At 33.5% G+C, this 20,724-nt stretch overlaps 3 protein-coding genes across 6 annotated transcripts in view; 1 reads left to right on the top strand and 2 right to left on the bottom strand.

Annotated features, from left to right (window-relative positions):
• Nucleotides 1-1,665: 1,665 nt before the first annotated feature.
• On the bottom strand, nucleotides 1,666-9,166 carry LOC111778120 (pre-rRNA-processing protein TSR1 homolog). 3 transcript variants are annotated; one of them, XM_023657782.1, is made up of 23 exons: nucleotides 9,063-9,166; nucleotides 8,183-8,277; nucleotides 8,001-8,071; nucleotides 7,810-7,887; nucleotides 7,566-7,688; nucleotides 7,303-7,353; nucleotides 7,057-7,197; nucleotides 6,847-6,969; nucleotides 6,676-6,753; nucleotides 6,465-6,557; nucleotides 6,273-6,386; nucleotides 5,946-6,023; nucleotides 5,431-5,529; nucleotides 5,131-5,322; nucleotides 4,329-4,404; nucleotides 4,015-4,118; nucleotides 3,666-3,925; nucleotides 3,453-3,596; nucleotides 3,150-3,374; nucleotides 2,670-2,748; nucleotides 2,182-2,245; nucleotides 1,916-2,071; nucleotides 1,666-1,882 (listed from the first exon to the last, which is right to left on the bottom strand). In XM_023657782.1, exons 2-22 carry the CDS (start codon nucleotides 8,271-8,273, stop codon nucleotides 1,953-1,955), a joined length of 2,403 nt encoding a protein of 800 aa, XP_023513550.1. In that variant the 5' UTR covers nucleotides 8,274-8,277; nucleotides 9,063-9,166; the 3' UTR covers nucleotides 1,666-1,882; nucleotides 1,916-1,952. The 3 variants fall into 3 exon arrangements, with proteins under 3 accessions (XP_023513550.1, XP_023513551.1, XP_023513549.1); XM_023657783.1 differs by having other exon boundaries at nucleotides 1,666-2,071; nucleotides 9,032-9,166; XM_023657781.1 differs by having other exon boundaries at nucleotides 1,666-2,071.
• A 1,354-nt stretch (nucleotides 9,167-10,520) lies between these two features.
• LOC111778119 lies at nucleotides 10,521-11,176 on the bottom strand. The gene is made up of 2 exons (XM_023657780.1): nucleotides 10,986-11,176; nucleotides 10,521-10,882 (listed from the first exon to the last, which is right to left on the bottom strand). The coding sequence occupies exons 1-2, from the start codon at nucleotides 11,099-11,101 to the stop codon at nucleotides 10,657-10,659; spliced, it is 342 nt and encodes a 113-aa protein (XP_023513548.1). The 5' UTR covers nucleotides 11,102-11,176; the 3' UTR covers nucleotides 10,521-10,656.
• A 2,184-nt stretch (nucleotides 11,177-13,360) lies between these two features.
• The window catches only part of LOC111778671 (alcohol dehydrogenase class-3-like), an 8,476-nt gene continuing 1,112 nt past the window's right edge, over nucleotides 13,361-20,724 (top strand). The window contains exons 1-9 of one of the 2 annotated variants that reach the window (XM_023658627.1): nucleotides 13,361-13,489; nucleotides 13,568-13,704; nucleotides 14,986-15,032; nucleotides 15,130-15,455; nucleotides 16,060-16,142; nucleotides 16,941-17,016; nucleotides 17,897-18,054; nucleotides 18,143-18,304; nucleotides 18,480-18,787. In XM_023658627.1, coding sequence (XP_023514395.1) covers nucleotides 13,456-13,489; nucleotides 13,568-13,704; nucleotides 14,986-15,032; nucleotides 15,130-15,455; nucleotides 16,060-16,142; nucleotides 16,941-17,016; nucleotides 17,897-18,054; nucleotides 18,143-18,304; nucleotides 18,480-18,596 — 1,140 coding nt within the window. In that variant the 5' untranslated portion in view covers nucleotides 13,361-13,455 and the 3' untranslated portion in view covers nucleotides 18,597-18,787. Of the gene's footprint in view, nucleotides 13,490-13,567; nucleotides 13,705-14,985; nucleotides 15,033-15,129; nucleotides 15,456-16,059; nucleotides 16,143-16,940; nucleotides 17,017-17,896; nucleotides 18,055-18,142; nucleotides 18,305-18,479; nucleotides 18,788-20,724 lie in introns of those variants that run through there. The other variant, XM_023658628.1, reaches the window with a different exon arrangement.

The following is a 20,724-nucleotide window of genomic DNA, read 5'->3' as shown; positions in this document are numbered from 1 at the left end:
TAGAAACACAAAAATAGAAGCTTTCGAATTTATGTAAGTTTTTCTAAATTCTAAATTCCAAGTATGTTAATTTGCTTCCTTCCCACACCTCCAGAGATCTTGTCTTTTTTTTTTTTTTNTTTTTTTTTTTTTTTTTTTTTTTTTTTTTTTTTTTTTTTTTTTTTTTTTTTTTTATTTAACCAAAACGAAAAATAAATTAAAGAAAAGGGATAATTAAGGAGTTGATTAAAGAGAGAAAATAAAACGGGTAAATGAGTGAAATGACCGAAATAGCCCTGAGTTTTGGTGGAATTACGGGAAACGAGACAGGGACAGGTCGGGAAAGATGTGGTGGCCAGGTGTGTCTGAAAATCAAAAACGTTGAAGCGGTAAGCTTTGGTCGGATTTGATGCCTAATCCAATCAAAACTCTTTTCTGTTTATAACTAAATAAATAAATATTTCCTTTTCAAATAATTATATTATTAATAATAAATTTCCCTCCTTTTTTATTTTTTATTTTTACCCCAAAATAAACATTAAATAACAATATTTTTAAAACCCTAACCCTAGTTGATGTTTAAAATATTAAATGTAATTATAATTTGTATTAATATTAATATTAAAATTAAACTAACATGAAAAAGGTTGTTTCCGTATCACCGCCAAAAAGGACGGAGATATGAATTATCAATTATTAAGCATTATTCTCATTCTTATTTTATTGTTTTAAAAAATAATAAATAAAAGAAAAAAATAGGAGAATTTTAATTCACGTGATGGCTGTGAGGGAAAGATAACGTGCAGGACTCCTACTTTATCAACGCCTTCACTTACCTTATTCTCCTTATTTTACTTTATTATATATATATATTTTTTTTAATTATTTTTAATAATATTTTTTTATTTGAAATTTATTTTTACTTAATTTTTATAATTTTTTTATTGAAAAAATAAATAATAAAGTCTAAAAATTGAAAACAAAAAATTTAAAGACAAATATGATATTTATAGGCTAAATTGAAGGACATCATAGTTCCACCCTCACTAATATAATTTATTAGTTTGTAATTATGACCATACATTATATTTGGAATGAAAGTCCTTTCTCTTCTCTCTTCTTTCAGTCATCACATTCGAGNTTTTTTTTTTTTTTTTTTTTTTTTTTTTTTTTTTTTTTTTTTTTTTTTTTTTTGTAATCAACTAAATATAGAAAAGCCCCACAATCACTATTACATATTTTTGGAAACAAAATTACTCTTTTTATGTGGTTTAATAGTATGCACATGGAATTCAAAGATTCAACCCTCTCGTGTTTTAGTTTTTTAATATTAAACTCTTTAAATATAGATGAAAAAGGTCGATAATATTTAGGTTTTGAAAATAATTTAAGTAAAGTTAAATTTAAACAAGTATATTAAATTAAGGTTGAGTAATCATAATAAAAAGGGGTTTATAATGGTGGCCAATTAAGCAAGTTGGTGAAGGACTAATGACCTTTGATTTTCTATCATCTTTCCAAACGAATCCAAATTTCTAATCCGATGGCTAAAAAATTGAGAATTTTTTTTTTTTCTTTTTATTAGGAAAAATATTGATTGATGGAATAATGAAAGGAAAAGAGACTCATATGTTTTTGTAGGGGCAATAACTTATAGCCTTTTTTTGAGGCAATAACTGCTAAATCTTGTACAACACTCTAAATTTATTGCTTCACTTTTTTAGTTGGAATAGACCAACTCTACTCTATCAGAATTTTAAATGCATCCATTTCCCTCAATAATTTTCAAATATGTTATCTAAGAAAAGGGGGCTGGAACTCTAGCTTTGCCACCTTACAAATCAAAATTGTTCCTCCTGTAGGGCTATAAATACATAATAAGCTCAAAAAAAAAAAAAAAAAAAAAAAAAAAAAAAAAAAAAAAAAAAAAAAAAAACATACATCAAAACTTCAATCTGGTTCATACAGCAATCTCAAACATCAAGGAGAGGGAAGAGGTGTTCAGGCCATTTGGGATAAACACGCTTGTATAAGCTCATGCAAACTGTGTCATGTTGCTGTAAAACTCCATTGAAAATACACTTCATTGCTCCTGTGTCGCACAAGATTACAACAGGCCACATGTTATAATGATAGGACTATGAGGAAGATTATTAGCCATGTCTAGGGTAAGTACTGAAGTTCAGGTATTGGGAAGCTTACCGTGTGTACCAACAGGTTCCTTTACACGACCGCGTCTGCCACACTTCGTCCACACATCCACAGGCTGCATCAATCATTCAACATTAGGAGGAAAAACCATAATATAAGATATATTCCATAGCAAGTGATAATCTTCATGCAAGGATTTTTTATTTATTAAAATAGCAACCATTCAATGCAAGAGCTTTGAGTTCAAGCCCTTACTTTATTCCTCCGTTTATCATTTCAATTTTATACTATGATTCTATGTTTCTCAACCAAAAGCATATAATTGTCCTGTGAAAAATTGAGTTTAGAATGAATCATTAGCGATACTTTTAAAAAAAGTTCCCCAATTTGAAGAAAGCACTATTTAATTCATCCTGCCAGGGAAGTCTTAGTTAAGAACGGGAGAAGAGGGCATAGGGCATTCTAATACAAGATCTGTTCAATTTCAATTAATACCATTCAAAAAGTAACAGTTAACAAACTTATATGCATTCTCTTACCTTGAACCATCTCACGTCATCAGGATTGTGAAACATATATCTCACTGTAGCTTTCAATTTCGATACTCTTTGAGGATAACTGCACACAACAAACGGAAGACAGCTTTCAGTTTTAACAATTATGAAATTCCCACTGCATCAGATTAATTCATGAAAAATAATTCCGAAAACTATATAAACTGATGAAAATAATAATAATAATAAATAATAGACTATTGAACTGATGTTGAGTTGTTCGCTGACCGTAAGCTCAAGAACGAGTATTTCAAGATGGTAAGCTTAAAGAGCTTAAATTCAACAAAATAAGATAATAAAATTTGCATACTAAGACAAACTAGTAGACAACCATTTCCCCTTCTTTCCCTCTCCCTTTGTGGGAAGTATAATTCTATTGTTTGATAAAGTGAATAACGAAAACAATATTTTCAAATGAGGTAAAAAAAATCATTACTTTGTTGACAAGGACATAGATTTCATTACCCGGATAAAATAATCTTCTTCAAAATTATCCGCCTGGGGTCAATACACTTTAACGAACCAGAAGCAGCAAATGAAGAGATTCCTTCGACATTCCTCAGGACTATCAAAGGAAGTGGAGCAAACGATATAGGAGCATAAATTGAAGCAATAGAAAATCTTCCAGCATGTAGAAATCTCTCCATCTTGTGCTTGTCCGAATTAAAGTTGTCAGATGAAAATATTGGCCTGAAATTTGAGAGATGGTTATCTAAAACTGTAAAAGTGAAAAGGCAGATGCCTCTTATCGAAAAGTTAAAAAAATACCTTGTAACAAATTGACGAAACCCAACATGGAACACCAATTTTTCTTTTCCCTTGAGGGGATGAGATTTCTTATCATGCTTCTTGGAGTTCTGAGTAGTCCCAACATTATCGGATATCTCTTCAGAGACATCATGCATCTTGATGCTGAAACAATATTAGTTAGAAGCTAGAATTTATTCACAGAAGAATAGATGGCAGTTCAGCAATAAGTACCTGAAATGGAGGACAGACATCTTGGATTCATGCTGCAGAAGTCCACAAGCTGTAATTGGCATTGACTTTGCTAACTCACATAATTTTGAAGCAGCACCAATGGGCACTTCCTTCACATGCAGCCTTAAATAGGAGCTTGATGCCACACAGTCATCTCTATTCCCTTGCTCTAATTCTAGAGCTTTAGCAAGAACGTGCTTTTGTGTTCTGGAAATGTTACTGAATTCAAAAATTCTAGAATAATCTTGAGGCAAACTTTCCTGAATTAGAAAGATAGAGAGGTTTTGGTGAATTAGAGTAATGTTAAGAAATAGTATGTGAAAGCATAATTGAATAATAGGAATTATACTTGAGGATCCCACGAGGATGTCCTAAAGGATTTAAGACCTCTATACTTCGCAAAGCGCTTTCTGGCAGGAATATCCATAGGTGTATCCACTTCATCTGGAAATTCTGTAACGACAAATAAGAAAGATTATTGAACATCCATATATAACATTGAACACCACCAAGCATCTGCCACAAACTTTCATGCTCAGTTGTTTTACATGCAAGAAACTGATAATCTCGTAATTGTACGGAAACACTGCATTCAAACTGTCATCAATGTTTCGATAACTCTTCAATATCCATAAGAAATAAAATAAAATAAAACAAACTAACCTTCATCATCAGCGTGAGCATTTTTAATCTTTTGAATCTCATCCAATTTTTGTTCGTTGGTCAAGTTTTCACCATCCTGCATTGGAATGAAATTTGAGTGACTAGGCAGCATCAACAAGAAACGGTAGAGAGAGGCAAAAAGTAACCTTACTCTCAATGCATAAGAAAGTTCAAGTTATGAAAGTTGTAAAAGAGAATGCCCTCTTAATCTCTTTTTATGATTTAGTTTTTTCTCTATTTTAATTTGTAATGCACAAGATTTGGTTTATCGTTCTGTTTATTACTGTGAGTTCACTCTATATTTGCTAAGCTTCTCTCTTAATTCAACATTTACTCGAATAATACTAGGAGTTATCCTATGATGTGACTGGAGCGTTATGTAAAAGGTGAAAATAATAGTTAGAACTGTGCAAGCTTCAACACTTTGTTAGGTTAATTTGCCTGGAAAGAAACCAACACATCAATGATAGGCATAGAGATTGAAGATGGTTTGGAATACAATTTTATTCTTTACTTCAATTGGTTTAAGATGGACTGAAGATAGTTTGGAATTCAATCAATATGATGATTCCTAGCAGTGCAGACTTTTTGAAACTTTCCGCAGTTCTTTTAAGATTTAAAATCCCCTTATAATATTCCATTTTTTCAGCATACTACAAAAAGCTTATAATAACTAGAAGGTTGTCTATTTCTAGTTGCACCCCAGGATGCTAGTTCTCTAGCTTTGAAGCAATAGTCATAGTCTGGTGAAATAAGCAATGGTAAATCACAGATAAAAAAAAAAAAACAATGAGATTCTCACCATCATCACAGAATCCATATCTGTCTCGTGATCAGAATTTATTAACTCAAAAGAAGCTTGATCATCATCACTGAGGCATGGATTATTAAGGTCATCCACTTCATTTGTATAACCACTGTCTAACATCATACCATCAGATTCATTGTCAACATCAGAATCCTCATCATCTGTGTCACCTATTTCCCAAGCTTCCTGTGTATTTTGGTAGAAGTGAAGGAAAAAATATGAGATGCTGAGAAGTAGTATAAAACTATGAACATGTAAATCGTGGGGGAAGCATTATCAGATTAATATGCAAACCTGATACTCAGAAGTGCCATGAGCAAGTGCTCTTTTCCTTAAATGCTTTTCTTTCTGATTTCTATCGGCCTCAGCTCTGTCTGCCTCAGTTGGCCAAGTCTGAGAGAAAAACAAATCAACAGTCTCAAACATCAACTATAAATATAACTAACCAAGTGGCATGAGATTTTGTCCTAGAAATAGCATTTGTACAACAAGATTAAAGAATGTAGAAACACCTTAAGGCTCTTAGATTAGTTTGGAAGCATATAACAAGACTAAAACAATTTTAAAACTACGAGGAAAAAAATAACAAGAATAAAAAGTATAATTCTAATCTAGTTGACTTCCATATCTCAAGTTAACTTCTTTTTAGCTTTTACATGAATATTTTTAAATCATGTATTTAACTCCCACCAGCCACCATGAAAGAAGAAATAGCAAGGAAATTAAGAATAGTAAACCATGCATGAAAAAAGACCAATGTCTTGACTCGGTTTTTATAGAAAAGTATATTTCTTATTAAAAAAGAACACCTGTTCACCAGACAGAGGATCAGGATCGTTCTCGACAACCAATGGCTCTTGCTCTGATGGCTCCAACAGTTGAATAACCTACATGTCAAGAAAGGTGAAATTTAAAATCCGTAAGAAAGTGAATGCATACACAAGGAGCAAGCGTTATATGCAAACATAAAATATTATTTAAAAACTTCACTTGAAGCACAATGCAAGTAAAATATGCACCGTAATACCTATGAGAGAAGGAAATTCCATCCCCCTATTGATACATTTCTCAAACTGAACAGTTAATGAAGAAACTAATCTACAAGAATAGCTTTTCAGTAGAAAATATATAATTACCTCCACATCGTGAGTATCCATAGCATCTTGTTCCATTCTTGGATTCAATGGAACTGGATCCTTGAGAACTTCAATTTTGCAAAGCTGGAAATCTCCTGCTCCAGCAACATGAACCTGATAAAAAGAAAGGCACATATGAACAACAAATCAACCTACCTGAAGCAAGAAAAATGGCAAAGCAGAGGACTCTACCAGCTGATTCACAGAAAGACTCCTAGCACGTAGATAACCAGTGAGAAGAAGGGTACATTTTCCTGAAGTACAATTATCAGCTACCATATCAACCTACAGTAGTGCCAGAGAATTAGCAAAATAATAAATAACAAGCAGATGTTCCTCTTAGAGTAAAAAGGAAAACAGTGATCAAAGCTATGAATGTATTAAAATACACATATTTAAAGACCTTTTGAGACATCAAATAAGGCCTTTGATTTCTCCAATGAGGAACAGTGAGTCTTTGCTCCTTAAAAAGCCACATAAACTGCAAATACAAATACAAATCATTAAAATAACTAAATGAGCATAAAAAGGTGTGTAAATGAGTAATCTACACGAACAACTGAAACTTATTTACCTTGTGTAACTCATCTTTAGTATCTGCAGGATAAAACTTACAATCCTCCGGAAATTCAGAAGTAATGCTAGAAATACACATTTTTTTATAATCGTTTCTTTTCTTTATATCAGTGGGTAGGTCCTGCCGGAAAAGAAAAAAAAAAGCTTTAACTGTACGAGCAAAGAATTCTTCTCCTTTTAGATTAGAAGTCTCAAAAAAGGAACATACTCGAATAAACACTGCAGTACTCGGTAAACCCAGAGATCTTAATAGGGAAAGGCATTCGCTTCCAAATGAATCAATGTAGAGAGATGTGCTTCCTTCAATATAGTAGCTCGCAGAGGTCACAAAAGCAATTAGGTCGGCTACCTACAAATTAATGGGTACATGGCCAATTAACAAACTAAAGATCAAAAGTTAAAACTTGATGAGTGAAGAAATAACAAAAGATACAATTTCAGGAGAAGTTAGAACCTTAGCCATCTCCATACACGATTGCAAATCACCATAGGGTGCTTTCAGTACCTGAAGCATAAAAATTTGACCCAATGAAAGCAAACATAAGGATTGGTACAGAAAAAGATTATTAGGGGCTCAGGACAATTCAATAAATGGAAAAGGATAGTAGTGTGAAAAAATAACTTACCTTTGCTCGCAATGACCCAACAACATTGTTAAAAATAATTTACTTAGAAAATATTACTAAAACCATGAAGAATCACGTAGATAGAACTTACTGTTGCCCGTAGCTTGTACTCTGAAGAAGCAACTGTAGATGACGAAGATCCAGGAGCTAACAGAGACAAAAGATCCTCAGCAAGTGGATTCAGGTCTACTGAGGCGGAGAGACCAAACAGAACCTGTGGTCATTGTGATCAGTACTATTAACAAATAGAATAAGAAAAATGTCTGAAAACAGAAAATGACTTAAATAAGAAAGAAAGCTAAATGTAGAATGCTATCGATATTCTAACTACTCACTATAACTCTAGGAGGATTTTTTGATCCACTCGATGCTCTTTTGTCCTGTAAAACAGCTGCCCTTTTCTGCTCTCGAATCTGCAACAAGCAAACTCGGTAATTAAAATAAAGAAGCACCACCAACAATGAGACAAGCTTAATATGCCCAAGGAAAAGTAAGAATAAGTAGAAAAAGATTGGACATCAAGTACCATCTTATTACGCTGAAGACGAGCAGCCCTAGCTCCCTTAGCTACATTATTCTTTGTAACTTTGCTTCTATCTGATGGCCCAAAACTCAAATTAGAAACCAATAGCTACATAAACCAAATATTAACTAGAAAAGAAACACGACAACAGGTTTCCACGAACCAGAAGGAAAGAATATATGCACCTTTAAAAGAGGTTTTGTGTTGTTGTCGCGTTGCCTTGGACGAGAAGCGTGATTTATGGGGTTTATTGACTTGTGCTCGACTCCCTCCCATGGCACTGTAAAAATTGTATGCATAGCATGCTAATAAATTCTAGATGCCAATAAGGTTCTCAACTCGAACAGCTCAAATAACTTTAAAACATCGAAAGCGTAAACTAAAGTGAAATTCTTCTCAGGAGCCAATGAATCGATAAGACTGCCCTGCTAGCTTCAATCTCACGAATTTAAGTAAACTTATAATCCAGGCGGCATAAATAGGGCAAATTAAGTCGTACCCTTAGAACCCATAAGAAGGGTGTGTCTGCTGCTAATAATTAACTAATTTTGACTATCTTTTTTAATAAGAGGGAGTGTACAGATGAGGCAGAGTTTAACGTTCTCTTCTTCTTCTATTCTTTCTCCCGTTAGGTAATTGAGATTTTGGGTGCTGGATGATGGACCTAGTAATCACTGTCAAGACTATATGTAAAAGTGGCTACGAGGAAGCCCTAAACCTTTTTATTTTACTGTTTTAAACTTCTGAACTCATCACAAACAATATACACTGCTCTTGTTTCCAGTAATTAGAAGTACCATACTGATTGGTCAATCATAGTCGGAGGGAAAGAAGCTCAATCTCTACAACAGGCTCATCTTCTTATTGGCTACCATAGATTTAATCTAAAATCACATAGAAACCAGCTAAAATCTACAAATATAAAGAATGCCTGAGGTTCCTCTGTGAATCAAAATAATTCCTCCTTCCCATACCTGTCCTAATTTGAGTTGTTCAAGAGCGTAGAAATACGTGAATGGAGATTGGGAAAATACCAGTAACAAGCGAGTAGAAAATCAGTGCAACCTGTTGAGAGGGAAGCGGCAGTGAGCTGCTCGAAGGTAGAAGGAGCCGGCGCGAAGAAGTTGGTGCCGGCGGGAGAGCGAGAGGAAGGTGAAAAGAATGGCAGTTAGGTTTCCCCTTTGTTTTATTTTTATTTTTATTATTATTTTATTTCATAAAGTGGGCCGAGCTTTGGGCTACTATGGAGGTTGGGCTGATTTTTTTTCCTTTCCTTTTCCAATTTTGAAATTTTGGTTCGGTTTTCTCCGTCTTGTTTAAACCGGAAAGCGAACCGATTGTTACGATTTTAAAGTATTGAGAACCGAACCGAATGGTCTTTATATTCAAATTTGAAGTTCCATGTACTATTTTCGTAATCAGCTACTATTTAATGCAACCCTCGAGTTGTTATTGGAGGTTTACTATTTTCACGCATATGTCTCCATATAAACGATTTAGATCAAATCATTTGTAACAACATAAATTATTTCAAAAGGGTTTTTATGACAAGACACTCAAGTCAATTATATACTCTCCATACAATTGGTTACCTTGAATAAGAACTAAAATAAATAAAATTATAAATTACAATATTTTATAATATAAATCTCAATACAAACGACTTAATAGTAACTATGGTTGGATGATGAAAGTCCCACATCGACTAATTTAAGGAATGATCATGAGTTTATAATTCAGGAATATTATCTCGGTCTGAAATCTTTTGAGAAGCCCAAAGTAAAACCATGAGAGCTTATGCTCAAAGTGGACAAATATCATACCATTGACGAAAGTCGTGTTCATTTAACAATTACTATCATCTTCAAACTGGTAAGTAGAAGGAACCAACGAAAATCTCCAATTACACGAAAAAAAAGAGAGTTATTTTCGAATATACTCGTTTCCATTTAAATCTATCGTTGGGTATATTATTCAAAATAACATATATTATTTTTTGAATTCAATAATTAACAGACATTGTGCCCTCATCGTAATTTAAGAAAAAAACAAAAAAAAAACATTATTTTAATCATCATAATTATTTTTGAAAAACTATGATAAAATTACTATNAAAAAAAAAAAAAAAAAAAAAAAAAAAAAAAAAAAAAAAAAAAGGAAAATGTATAATTCGAAGTTATCGCATTGGTAAGGAAACCTGTTAGAAACGGGGACCACATACTTCTTTTATCCATCATAAATATAGCTTTATTCCAATATTTAATTACGAGAAATTGATATATTTGTTTCATTAAAAAAATAACGAAAAGGATAAGTCTTAAAGGAAAATAGCAATCACAATAAAACAACGTTGACCAGTCAAAGGAACATTAAAAGCCCCTTTTAAATATGGAAGAAGATTGGTTTGAATGGGACTTTCCCTTCCACTTTTTATCATATTACTTTAAACCATATAATTAATATTTTTTTTTAATTCAATAATACATTAAAAAAAAATATTATCGACAGAGCGCACATATTTTATATCAATTGAGTAACAATTTTACTAGTTAATTGTCTAACTCGTTTCTCCTCCATTCTCGAGAGGAGGACGACCACACGACAAAATAAGGGCAAAAATAAAAAGAATATATTTACACGAAGAAGAAGTAATAGCAAATTAAGATGAAGATGGAGATTCAAACTTGTAGAACTTATCAACAGCAACAGAAACATCCCAAGTGCAGCTAAGGCCTTTAGGAATGGTGACCAAATCACCAGCCCCGAATTCTGTATATTCAGTCTCAGCCGATCCTTTGGCATAAGCCTTCACCTTTCCCTTCACCAAGTAGCACGTCTCTTCTGCCTCGAACTTCAGCTGGTATTTCCCCGCCGAGCAGCCCCACCTACACAAAAATTACTCAACCATCACCCACCCTAGCTCGAACCCAAAGGCTAAAGGCTCGAACTTACGCGAAAGCTTAAACCGATAGATTACGATATACTTACTTTGGCCAGCTCTGGATGTTGAGCAGAGAAAGCTTGGCTTGAGAAGGGTTCCTTTCTACGATGATTCTGAGGTTGTTTGTTGAAGGATTGTTACTGTTTCCTTCTTCATTGGCCATTTTTTTTTTTTATAGAGAAAGAACAAGAAAGAGAAGAGAAAAGGAATCTTTTGATCTTGAATGCAATATAATGAGAAAAGGAAGAAGGTTGTGGGAGATTTATAGAGAGACAAATAAGGGGGGTTTTACTTCTTTTCTTCATCTTTGGGTGTTCGTTCGGTTTTAATTATTCATCTTTGACCGAGGTTTAAATTGTCGAGAATTAAAATATCGGTCAAGCGATTTATAGAGGTGAAGAGGTTCAGAGTTGTTAGATCTCACATCAGTTGGATAAAAGAATGCTGACAACGACACATAATGGACCAAAGTCGATAATATCTATTATTCACTATTTATTTGGATATTTAACTCATAAATTTACGAGAACGGTGAGAACTGTGATTATATATAATATGTTTTTTTTTTCAATGCTCATTTATTGTTTTGGACCTACCACACCATACTCACTCCTTAGTGCTCCTTTTTCCAGAAAAACTTAGTTAAAGAACATAAAGATAAAAGCATTTTTACTTTTTTTTTTTTTCCAACTAACTTTACACCTACCCACTAAAAAAAAAACCACACATTTTGTGTTTTTAACGGTTATATTTTGGTTGAATGTTTGATTTATGGGTTAGGCTTTCAGTGCGTTATGTTTCAAAAAATATGTATTATATTATGCTTAACAAGATATAATATTTACTTTATGTATTCATTAAAAAAACGACTGGAAAAGTACCATTATCCATTTATATTATATTTAAATTCTTTTTTTTACGAATATATTTTATTCTAATTATCATTTTATAAACTATGATTCTCTTTCAAATCTTAATTTATTGTATGATTTTTAAAGCAACACGTCTAGTCAAATTAATTAATTAAAATAAACATCATCGTCTCACATGTTTATAAAAACGAAATGAAACAAAGTAAATATATTATTTTGTTATATTTTAATTTATTTTTTGAAAAATAAAAAATATATATCGTGGCTGTTTATATTTAGTGATTATTTTATCTGATAATTATCCATTTGTTTGTCGTTGTCGGAAGCGAACGTAATTTTGTGAAATCCCGTTTACTTGGTCAAATCGTTGACCAGATTCTTTTAGACACGTGGCGGAGTTAGAATGGAAGACCGAAATATCGAAGTTTGACCGAAGTTATTTACAAACACACCGACGTAGCTTTTTCTCAGGCCCTTTTCTTCTCTGGACCAATCAGTTGATGCCATGTCATATTAGGACCCAATTCTCCATCTTCGTCCCACGTGCGATCTCTCTTCATTTTCATTTTATCCTTTTTGTTATTGAATAATTCCGTATTTTGATTTAATATATTTCGAGCCAAAAAACTATCTTTTTTATTTTTAAGCATGTGGTAGTAGTTACCCAATGCTATCTAATAAAATAAATATATTAATATTTTAAAATTTGGGTGAATTTTGACTTCTACGGCTATTTCAATGTGTTCACACTTCAACTTTATAAATATTAATTGATATTCATTTAATTTCAGAATAAATTAAATAATACATGAGCTTTGTATTTATTTATTTATTACTATTTTTTTGGTTTCGAGGACATACATTGCATCTCGAAGGCAATAATGCATTGTTATTTAATATATAAACAAACTTATATCATATTCGAATTAAAGTAATTTAAATAATATGAAATTTTAAAAATTTAAAATAAATGAAAATTATTATTGATTTTTTTTTTGGTGGCGTCCTATGTGAACGAAGATAAAATATGATGAAATGACTCGTGCTAGTTTATGAGATAGTATTTAATTTTATAAGTAACGTGGTTATGTCATAAAAGATGTAGAAGAATATCGAGATCATCTAGTATCAAATTCTAAACGTGCGTTAGAATAATATTATTAGATTAAATTTGAATTATATTAATTAAATCAAATTTGATTTCATATTTAAAACGTGATTTATGTTTAAACTAAATTTAGACAGAATGGTTATGGATTATAAAAAATTGGTATAATGTATAATTCTAGAACAATGTAGAAATCGTTTTATAAAAAAGGCCCAAATGATTGGGCCTTATCAACCCTTTAAGCCACTGGGCCGGCCTTTTGAGTATTGGGCTATCCGGTTGGACCTCTTTATATATATATTGTATATAGAAGAAGTGAAGAATATTTAATCTCAATTAATTTAAGTAAAGTTGAGACATGACATCAATTATATCTTAAAAGGACGAAGGTAAGAGATTTTTAGTCCGCAAATAAAAGGGAAAAAAAGAGGAAAAAATAAAAGAAAAAAATTATTTGAAGTATAAATAGAGACATTTTGGTTTGCCTCCTCCTCATCTTCTTCCTCAATTTCTTTCACTGTACTTTCAGTTCTATCCATGGCCACTCAAGGTCAAGTTATCACATGCAAAGGTACTCCCTACACACATTTCACCTCTTTTCTGCCGTCGATTCTTTTGATTCAGTTCGATCTCTTTTGATTCTTGCCAGCGGCGGTGGCCTGGGAACCCAATAAGCCATTGGTGATCGAGGATGTTCAGGTGGCTCCGCCACAAGCCGGCGAGGTCCGAGTCAAGATCCTCTACACTGCTCTTTGTCACACCGATGCTTATACTTGGAGTGGCAAGGTTATTTTTCTCTTCTTTAATTTCTCAAATCATAATCGGTTCAATTGTCGGTCATTTTCTGGCGCGTATTGTTTACTAATTCTGTATTGTTTTCGAGTGATTCAATGCGGGTTATTAGATTTCGTTTTTTTTTTTTTTTTTATTAATCGAGTTCGTGGTTTTTAGTACCGCTCTGTTGGGTGGTGGAAGGGAACGCATTCGTTGTTCTTTATGCATTTGTGATTGTTATGATGTGCTCAGATTAGGAACTCCGGGTTTCTGCATGCTGTGTTATGTTTGGTTCTGTTAGAGTTCGGCCATTTGGACAAGGTTGGCTTTGGGTGTGCCAGCCATGCGGTCTGAGACAATTACATAATTGAAATTCTAAATATCAAGATCCTAGCTCCAAGGATGGATGGCCTTCGAGATTTAAGGTTTCCACTTGAGATGTCTTCTTTATGGCGTATTGTTGCAAATTCTTCAAAATCTTAATAGCGTTGGCTAGATCCGGTTCTTTGCTTCACTTGTAGCCTAATTGTTCTTCCTATTCCTGGCTTGATATTATTTGTGATGGGCTGTTTTTGTATTTTCCTTCGTTTGGTTGAAAACTGGTTCTCTTTAAAAAATTGAAGATCAAATAGGTTGTGTAAAACTTGTTTCTCAATTTTTAGTCATGTATAACTGCCAATTGATTCTATGGTTTAATTGGCAGTTCGTTGTCTTTCACAAACCTTGCTACTTTTGGGGCGTGCTATTCCAAATATTCCAAACGGTTGAGTGTCTAGAATTAGGGATCAAGGAAATATGGTAAACTAGTGCTATTAATTTACAACTAAAAGTCAATCACTTTGATAACCAAGATGTCTTTTATTTATTTTGGATAAGTAACAATTTCATGCATGGAATGAAATACAAAAGAGGGGAAGACAACCAAGCCCCAAACACTTTGATAGCTAAAATGTAGTTAGTTCATTATCTCTCCAGTTCACGTGGCACCTCCCTTACATGTGAAATATTTTGCAAGTTTTTTTGCATACTGAAAGTAGTGTTGTGAAGAACATTCGAGCTTCAATCCTGTAAATAAAGCAAGAGCTTTTGGCTATGGAATAAATGTTACAACCAAGAGCTTGCCCCTAAAATGCATCGAGGACCTACATGTTCTGTGATTAATTATTTGCATATTTCTCTTTTCAATGTTGTGCTTTGTTATTATCATCATTATCATTATATTATTCCCTGCACAAGTAAAAACTCGAGTCTCTCAATATCAAGTTCTGAGGTCTGATTTTCATCTCTTTTCAGGACCCTGAAGGTCTCTTCCCCTGTATTCTAGGTCATGAGGCTGCAGGGTATATAACTTTCTTTTTGAAGTCGGATGCCAGATATTCTTGTTTTTATTATATATTTATTTCATTGCTTAAGCGGCAATATAAAACCCATGGGCAGGATTGTAGAGAGTGTTGGTGAAGGTGTGACTGAAGTTCAGCCTGGAGATCATGTCATTCCTTGCTACCAAGCAGAATGTCGAGAATGCAAGTTTTGCAAATCGGGGAAAACTAACCTTTGTGGCAAAGTTCGTGCTGCCACGGGGGTGGGAGTAATGATGTCAGATCGTCAGAGTCGTTTCTCTATAAATGGAAAACCTATATATCACTTCATGGGCACGTCAACCTTTAGTCAATACACTGTTGTTCACGATGTTAGTGTTGCAAAGATTGACCCCGCGGCTCCTTTGGATAAAGTATGCCTTCTTGGATGTGGTGTTCCCACAGGTAGTGATATGTTAAACTTGCATCAATATCTATTACTTTTGTAGTTGGACAATTTCTACACCTTTAAATACAAGAGCAAAACGCCCAAAAAAGAAAAGGAGTAACTATGATCCCACCAATGAAAGTGGGAACTAACAAGTCAATAAACTTGAAAGACGAAGAAAAGACCTTCTATGGGTTACGATAGGTGCCAAAGAAAACTATATTAGCATTCAATCAATTAGCATGAGGTCAGGATGCCGAAGGCTCTCAACGAACACGTCACAACTCACAACCACTAGGAAAGAAGGAAAAAATTCTGGCATACCAAATTACAGTCCCAACTCCCCCTCCGTAATCACTGCAGACTTTGAACTGACTAGCATCATTATCCTGTTTCATCTGTGAAAAATTTCGGAAGAGAGGAAAATTTTAGATAAAGAGATCTATTTGTTTGTTGAAGTTTAACTGTCAAGTGTGTTTTCTATCCAAGGGGAGACAATGCAGCTGACGTTCAGTTTGCCTTTTGTTTTTCTGATCCATTCGTTTCTTTTGAATGAATCTCTTCACGTAAAATAATATCTATTCAGAATTCATTAAAAGCTGTTGCTTATGGTATTTTCAGGTCTTGGAGCTGTTTGGAACACAGCAAAAGTAGAGCCAGGGTCCAATGTTGCTATTTTTGGCCTGGGGACTGTAGGCCTCGCTGTAAGCTTCATATCAGACCTTACCGTTCTTTGACTGCCCCTTCTTTCCTCTAAATCAACCTCATCTTGGTTCTAATTTAGCAAGGAGTTCTTCAAAAATTGATGTTTGTCAATGTTTTAGAAGAATTTTGAGGTGTCAATGAGCTCCAAAATGAAACTCAATTTCACCCTTTGATCTTACATGTCTGGTTTTTTGGAGGCTTGCACCTCACCAGAGATGTACGCCTCCATTGGAAGGCATAGAGTCTTATAGTTATAGCCTTATACGTTAAAGGCAGATGGGCTGCACGTGATAGCTATAAGAATATTACGGACTAATATTTTGAAATATGAAAGCTAAATAATGCATGTAAATATATAATTCTAATACTACTTTTATCACAGGTTAAGAATAAATGCAAGGGACTAGTATTATAGAATACGCTGATCCTATGTGATTATGACTTTGCTGTCAAAAAATGGAAGCTTTACTAAAAATGACAATTGATAATGAGTTTTCTACCCATTAGCTTTAAATATTATTGGTACTGTTACATTGGGGTCTTGCATTTTTTTAATGCTATATATTAGCTTGTCTGTATTACACAAAGCTCATGCTTTGCCTCTCTAAGCAAAGTTAGTCTGCTCTTAGCCTTCTCAAACATTGATGTTTGCAAAGGCTCGATTGCTGCTCGTCATTTCTTCATGAACCTAGAAATATAATTCAGCTCCTTTCATATTTATCTTTTTTTTATTTTTATCAGCTAAATTGTTTCTTTGTCTAATAGCATCAATTTCCTTGTTACCATAAATTTGACAGGTGGCAGAAGGTGCCAAAGCAGCTGGTGCCTCACGTATAATCGGCATTGATATTGACAGCAAAAAGTTTGAAATTGGTATACCTTGTTTTTCACATTTATGCTCTATTTCTTGAAGTTATAATCTAAAGAAGAGTTATTATAAAGCAAATTATAATCTTTGAGTTTGTGATTTTAGTTTTTTAATTTCATCATGGCCACGTTTTGTAACTGGTTTGCGACTTCCTGCATAAACACAATCACAACACAAACATGTAAGAAGTGTGGCGGGTTTTTCCCAAGGGGCAGGGGAGGGCAAGAGACTAAAGGGCCATTAGGGATTGATTTTAAACTTTTAAAATCACTATTATTTTTCAAGCAATTTTAGCTCATGTGCTTTGTAAGTATAAATATGAAAATTTGTTCTTGAGATTTTTCCTGCAGTGTTGATTAGATAAACAGTTCCATGCATTTTCAATTAGCTCTATCAAATTTTTCTGTTGATAATATATTTTCTTGAATATGCTATTGTAGTTTAGAAAGATAAAGAAGGGAGGAAATATGCTTTTGAAGAGTGTATGACTATGACTATATGGACAACAAATTTTAATACTCTTTTCTTTTTCTTCTAAATTTTAAAAATAAAATGAGTTCAATATGATACTAAGTTGAACTTATTTAGAAATTTGGGGAGACTTTTTTTTAGTAAGCATGTTAACTTCAAAATATATAAGGTTGACTAGACTTTTTAATTTTTTATTTTTTATTTTATTTTGAGGCATTGTGGATTATCNTTTCTCTATTTTGTTTGATTTAAATGGTAACTTTTCCTAGCTTTTTAACGCTCAAATCTGCTGTTTGGTGCTTGAATATCATGAACCTGACGGGGTATGAGAAGATTTGTCTTTGTCCCATGATTCTTAAGGGGGCAATGAGATGTCTGGTGTTTGTTATGACACAATTTACCGATACCTTGCAGCTAAGAAATTTGGAGCGACTGAATTTGTGAACCCAAAGGAACATGACAAACCAATTCAGCAGATCATCGTTGATCTCACGGATGGCGGTGTTGACTATAGTTTTGAGTGCATAGGGAATGTCAATGTGATGAGATCTGCTCTGGAGTGCTGCCACAAGGCGAGTGGCATAACAAATTTGAATGACTTGATATATCAATTGAAGTAGCTAACATAAGATTGTGAACGTGCATGCATCTTCTTACCAGGGCTGGGGGCAATCGGTCATTGTGGGGGTCGCAGCATCTGGCCAGGAAATATCCACGAGGCCTTTCCAGTTAGTGACTGGTCGTGTCTGGAAAGGAACAGCTTTTGGTGGTTTCAAAAGTCGTTCTCAAGTGCCTTGGCTTGTTGAGAAGTACTTGAAGAAGGTATCTTCAGCTTTTATTTTGTTTTTGTTCATCTTTTAGAAAAATAAGTTGACAATTGTACTTGTTTATTAATTGCACCTTCTGAAAACGTCTGCAAGATTTTGAAACCATAGCAACAAACACTTCTACTTTTCAAAGGTTTAAGATGCTTATTACTATCTCATCCATGCTGCAGGAAATCAAAGTCGACGAATACATAACCCACGAGTTGACCCTGGAGGAGATCAACAAAGCCTTTGATCTGATGCACGGAGGCGATTGCCTGCGGTGCGTTCTTTCCGCCCATCCCTAAACTAGAACAAGAATCTCTGTTTCTTCATTATGCAAGTTTCAGAAATAATGCTGTTGAAATCTTATGTGATGTTTCATTGGTTCATGTGTGTAATGAATGATGTTTTAGCTTTATTCTTAAATTTGGTACGAGTATTTGATGCCTCTATGATTCAAAGCAGTGTTCCATTTAAGTTAGGATGGTTTTGATGATGATGAATGTGTTAGGTCATTTCATTGAAAATCCAAGTACTGTCATTCCTTGAAGTTCTGTGATTCTCCTAGTAGTTGTGTTCACATGGGAAAATGAGGCACCTAAAAGATATAGTGGAAATGGGATAGGTGTTGCTTCTTTGCTCTCATCCCAAGTTTCTTATGAAACTAAAACCTTCCACAGCTTTCCAAAAGTTTCACAATTTATTTTTTATAGCAATGTTTGAATGAACGTTTATCTAGACAAACCATGCATGTGCCTCCCTACTTCCACCTACGACAATATTGCATGCTTTAAAACTTTTCCTTTTCGAGTTCTTTTCGAGTTCTGTTTCCAAAAAAAATTCTAGTATTACGGGAGTATGCATCACCATTCCATTCATCGTTATATTTCTACCATGTTTCTGTCAATTTTGTGTCAAATATATTTGTGTCAAATAGATTTGGAAAAATTTATAGTTCACTAAATTTGTCCAAACATTTTCATAGGTAGACATTTATCCATCCCATAAATGTAGTGAACAAAGCATGTGCTCTACTTACATTTAATTATTTAAACATCAATGACAATAGAGCCTAAACTTGTTCCATTTCACATCTTAACAAATTATATATGTATAAAGTTTCATTTCACGAAGCTTCCTAATTAATGCTAAATATTTAGGTGACTCTGTTTTTTTTCTTTTTTTTTTTTCATTTCATAAATAAAAATGGAACGAGCATGAAATTAAAATCTAAGTCTTAAATGAATTAGGCAAAATAATTGAAAATTTATTTTTTATTTTATTTTGAGGCATTGTGGATTATCTATATGAATTTTATATTTATTTAGTTGAGGTGGATTCATTTTTTCTTAAAAAGAAAATAATATTTTCCATTTTATCTTGTTCTATTTTCTCTCTTATTTCTCTCTTCTCTCCACCCTCACAACCCACCTCACCCACGACTGCCGTTCCTCTTCCCTACACTGACAATCGCCCTCCCCACCTAAATTCTTGCCGCCGAAGAAAACGAATAAGAAAGATCTGTTTCATTCCGGTCCCTGATTTGTCTCGGCAGATCTCTCTCCTTTATTCCTAGTCATCTGTGATTACCAATTTTAAGCAAAACGAAATAAGTTACAAATGTGTATATTGTGAACAGATGGGGAAGATTTTACCTATTTTTAGCATGATTCTTGTTATTTTATTTTCCACAAGGATTTGTGTTTTTTTGAAGAAATGGAACGATTGGCTAAACGGTCTGGAGTTTTGCCTTTATGGGTCTAGCATTAGATGGCATCTAATGGTTGTGGGAAAACTTAAACTTCAATTTTTGAAGAAATTTGAAGTTCGAAATCTGAAACTTGAGGTTGGATGAAGTTTGAGATCTGAAACTTTAGAGGGGAAATGGCTGTGCTGGCGAAGGGTGGAGAAGAGAGAGACAGGAGGCGTTGGGGTCTCGGGTTGAGTCACCGAGCTGGGCGTAGGAGGGAAATAACTGGGGGGCGGTGTGGGTGGGAGAGGAAAGAAGAGAAGGGAGAGAATTTTTTTTAATAAATATATCATTTCCAACGTCAGCCACTAAATAAATAGAAAATAAATAAATTTATGTCACATCAATTAAAAAAATGATAAAGAAAGATCTAGTCTGCTTTCTGTTAACTACAATGTGGAGTGTGATTCGAAGGTAAAATAAGCCACACACCATAACTAAATGTGTTTTTTTTCTTCTTTTTATAAGATTTTTAAGAGTCATCTTTGTTTGAGCATAACTGGAATTCTCCTTGACTAGATTCTTACTAATTTTTTTAATATGTATGTCAATTTTTTGGATGTTTGTTTTCTTGTTCTTTACCATTTTATGATCAGAAGGATAGAGATTAATGGTCTTTTCGTTTTTTTTTTTTTTTTTTTTTTTTTTTTTTTTTTTTTTTTTTTTTTTTTTTTTTTTTTTTT

The sequence above is a fragment of the Cucurbita pepo genome, chromosome LG17, assembly GCF_002806865.2.
Source record: "Cucurbita pepo subsp. pepo cultivar mu-cu-16 chromosome LG17, ASM280686v2, whole genome shotgun sequence".
NCBI classification, from domain to species: Eukaryota; Viridiplantae; Streptophyta; class Magnoliopsida; order Cucurbitales; family Cucurbitaceae; genus Cucurbita; species Cucurbita pepo.
The sequence above is the reverse complement of the archived record's forward strand: the minus strand, read 5'-3'. Positions and strand labels throughout refer to the sequence as shown.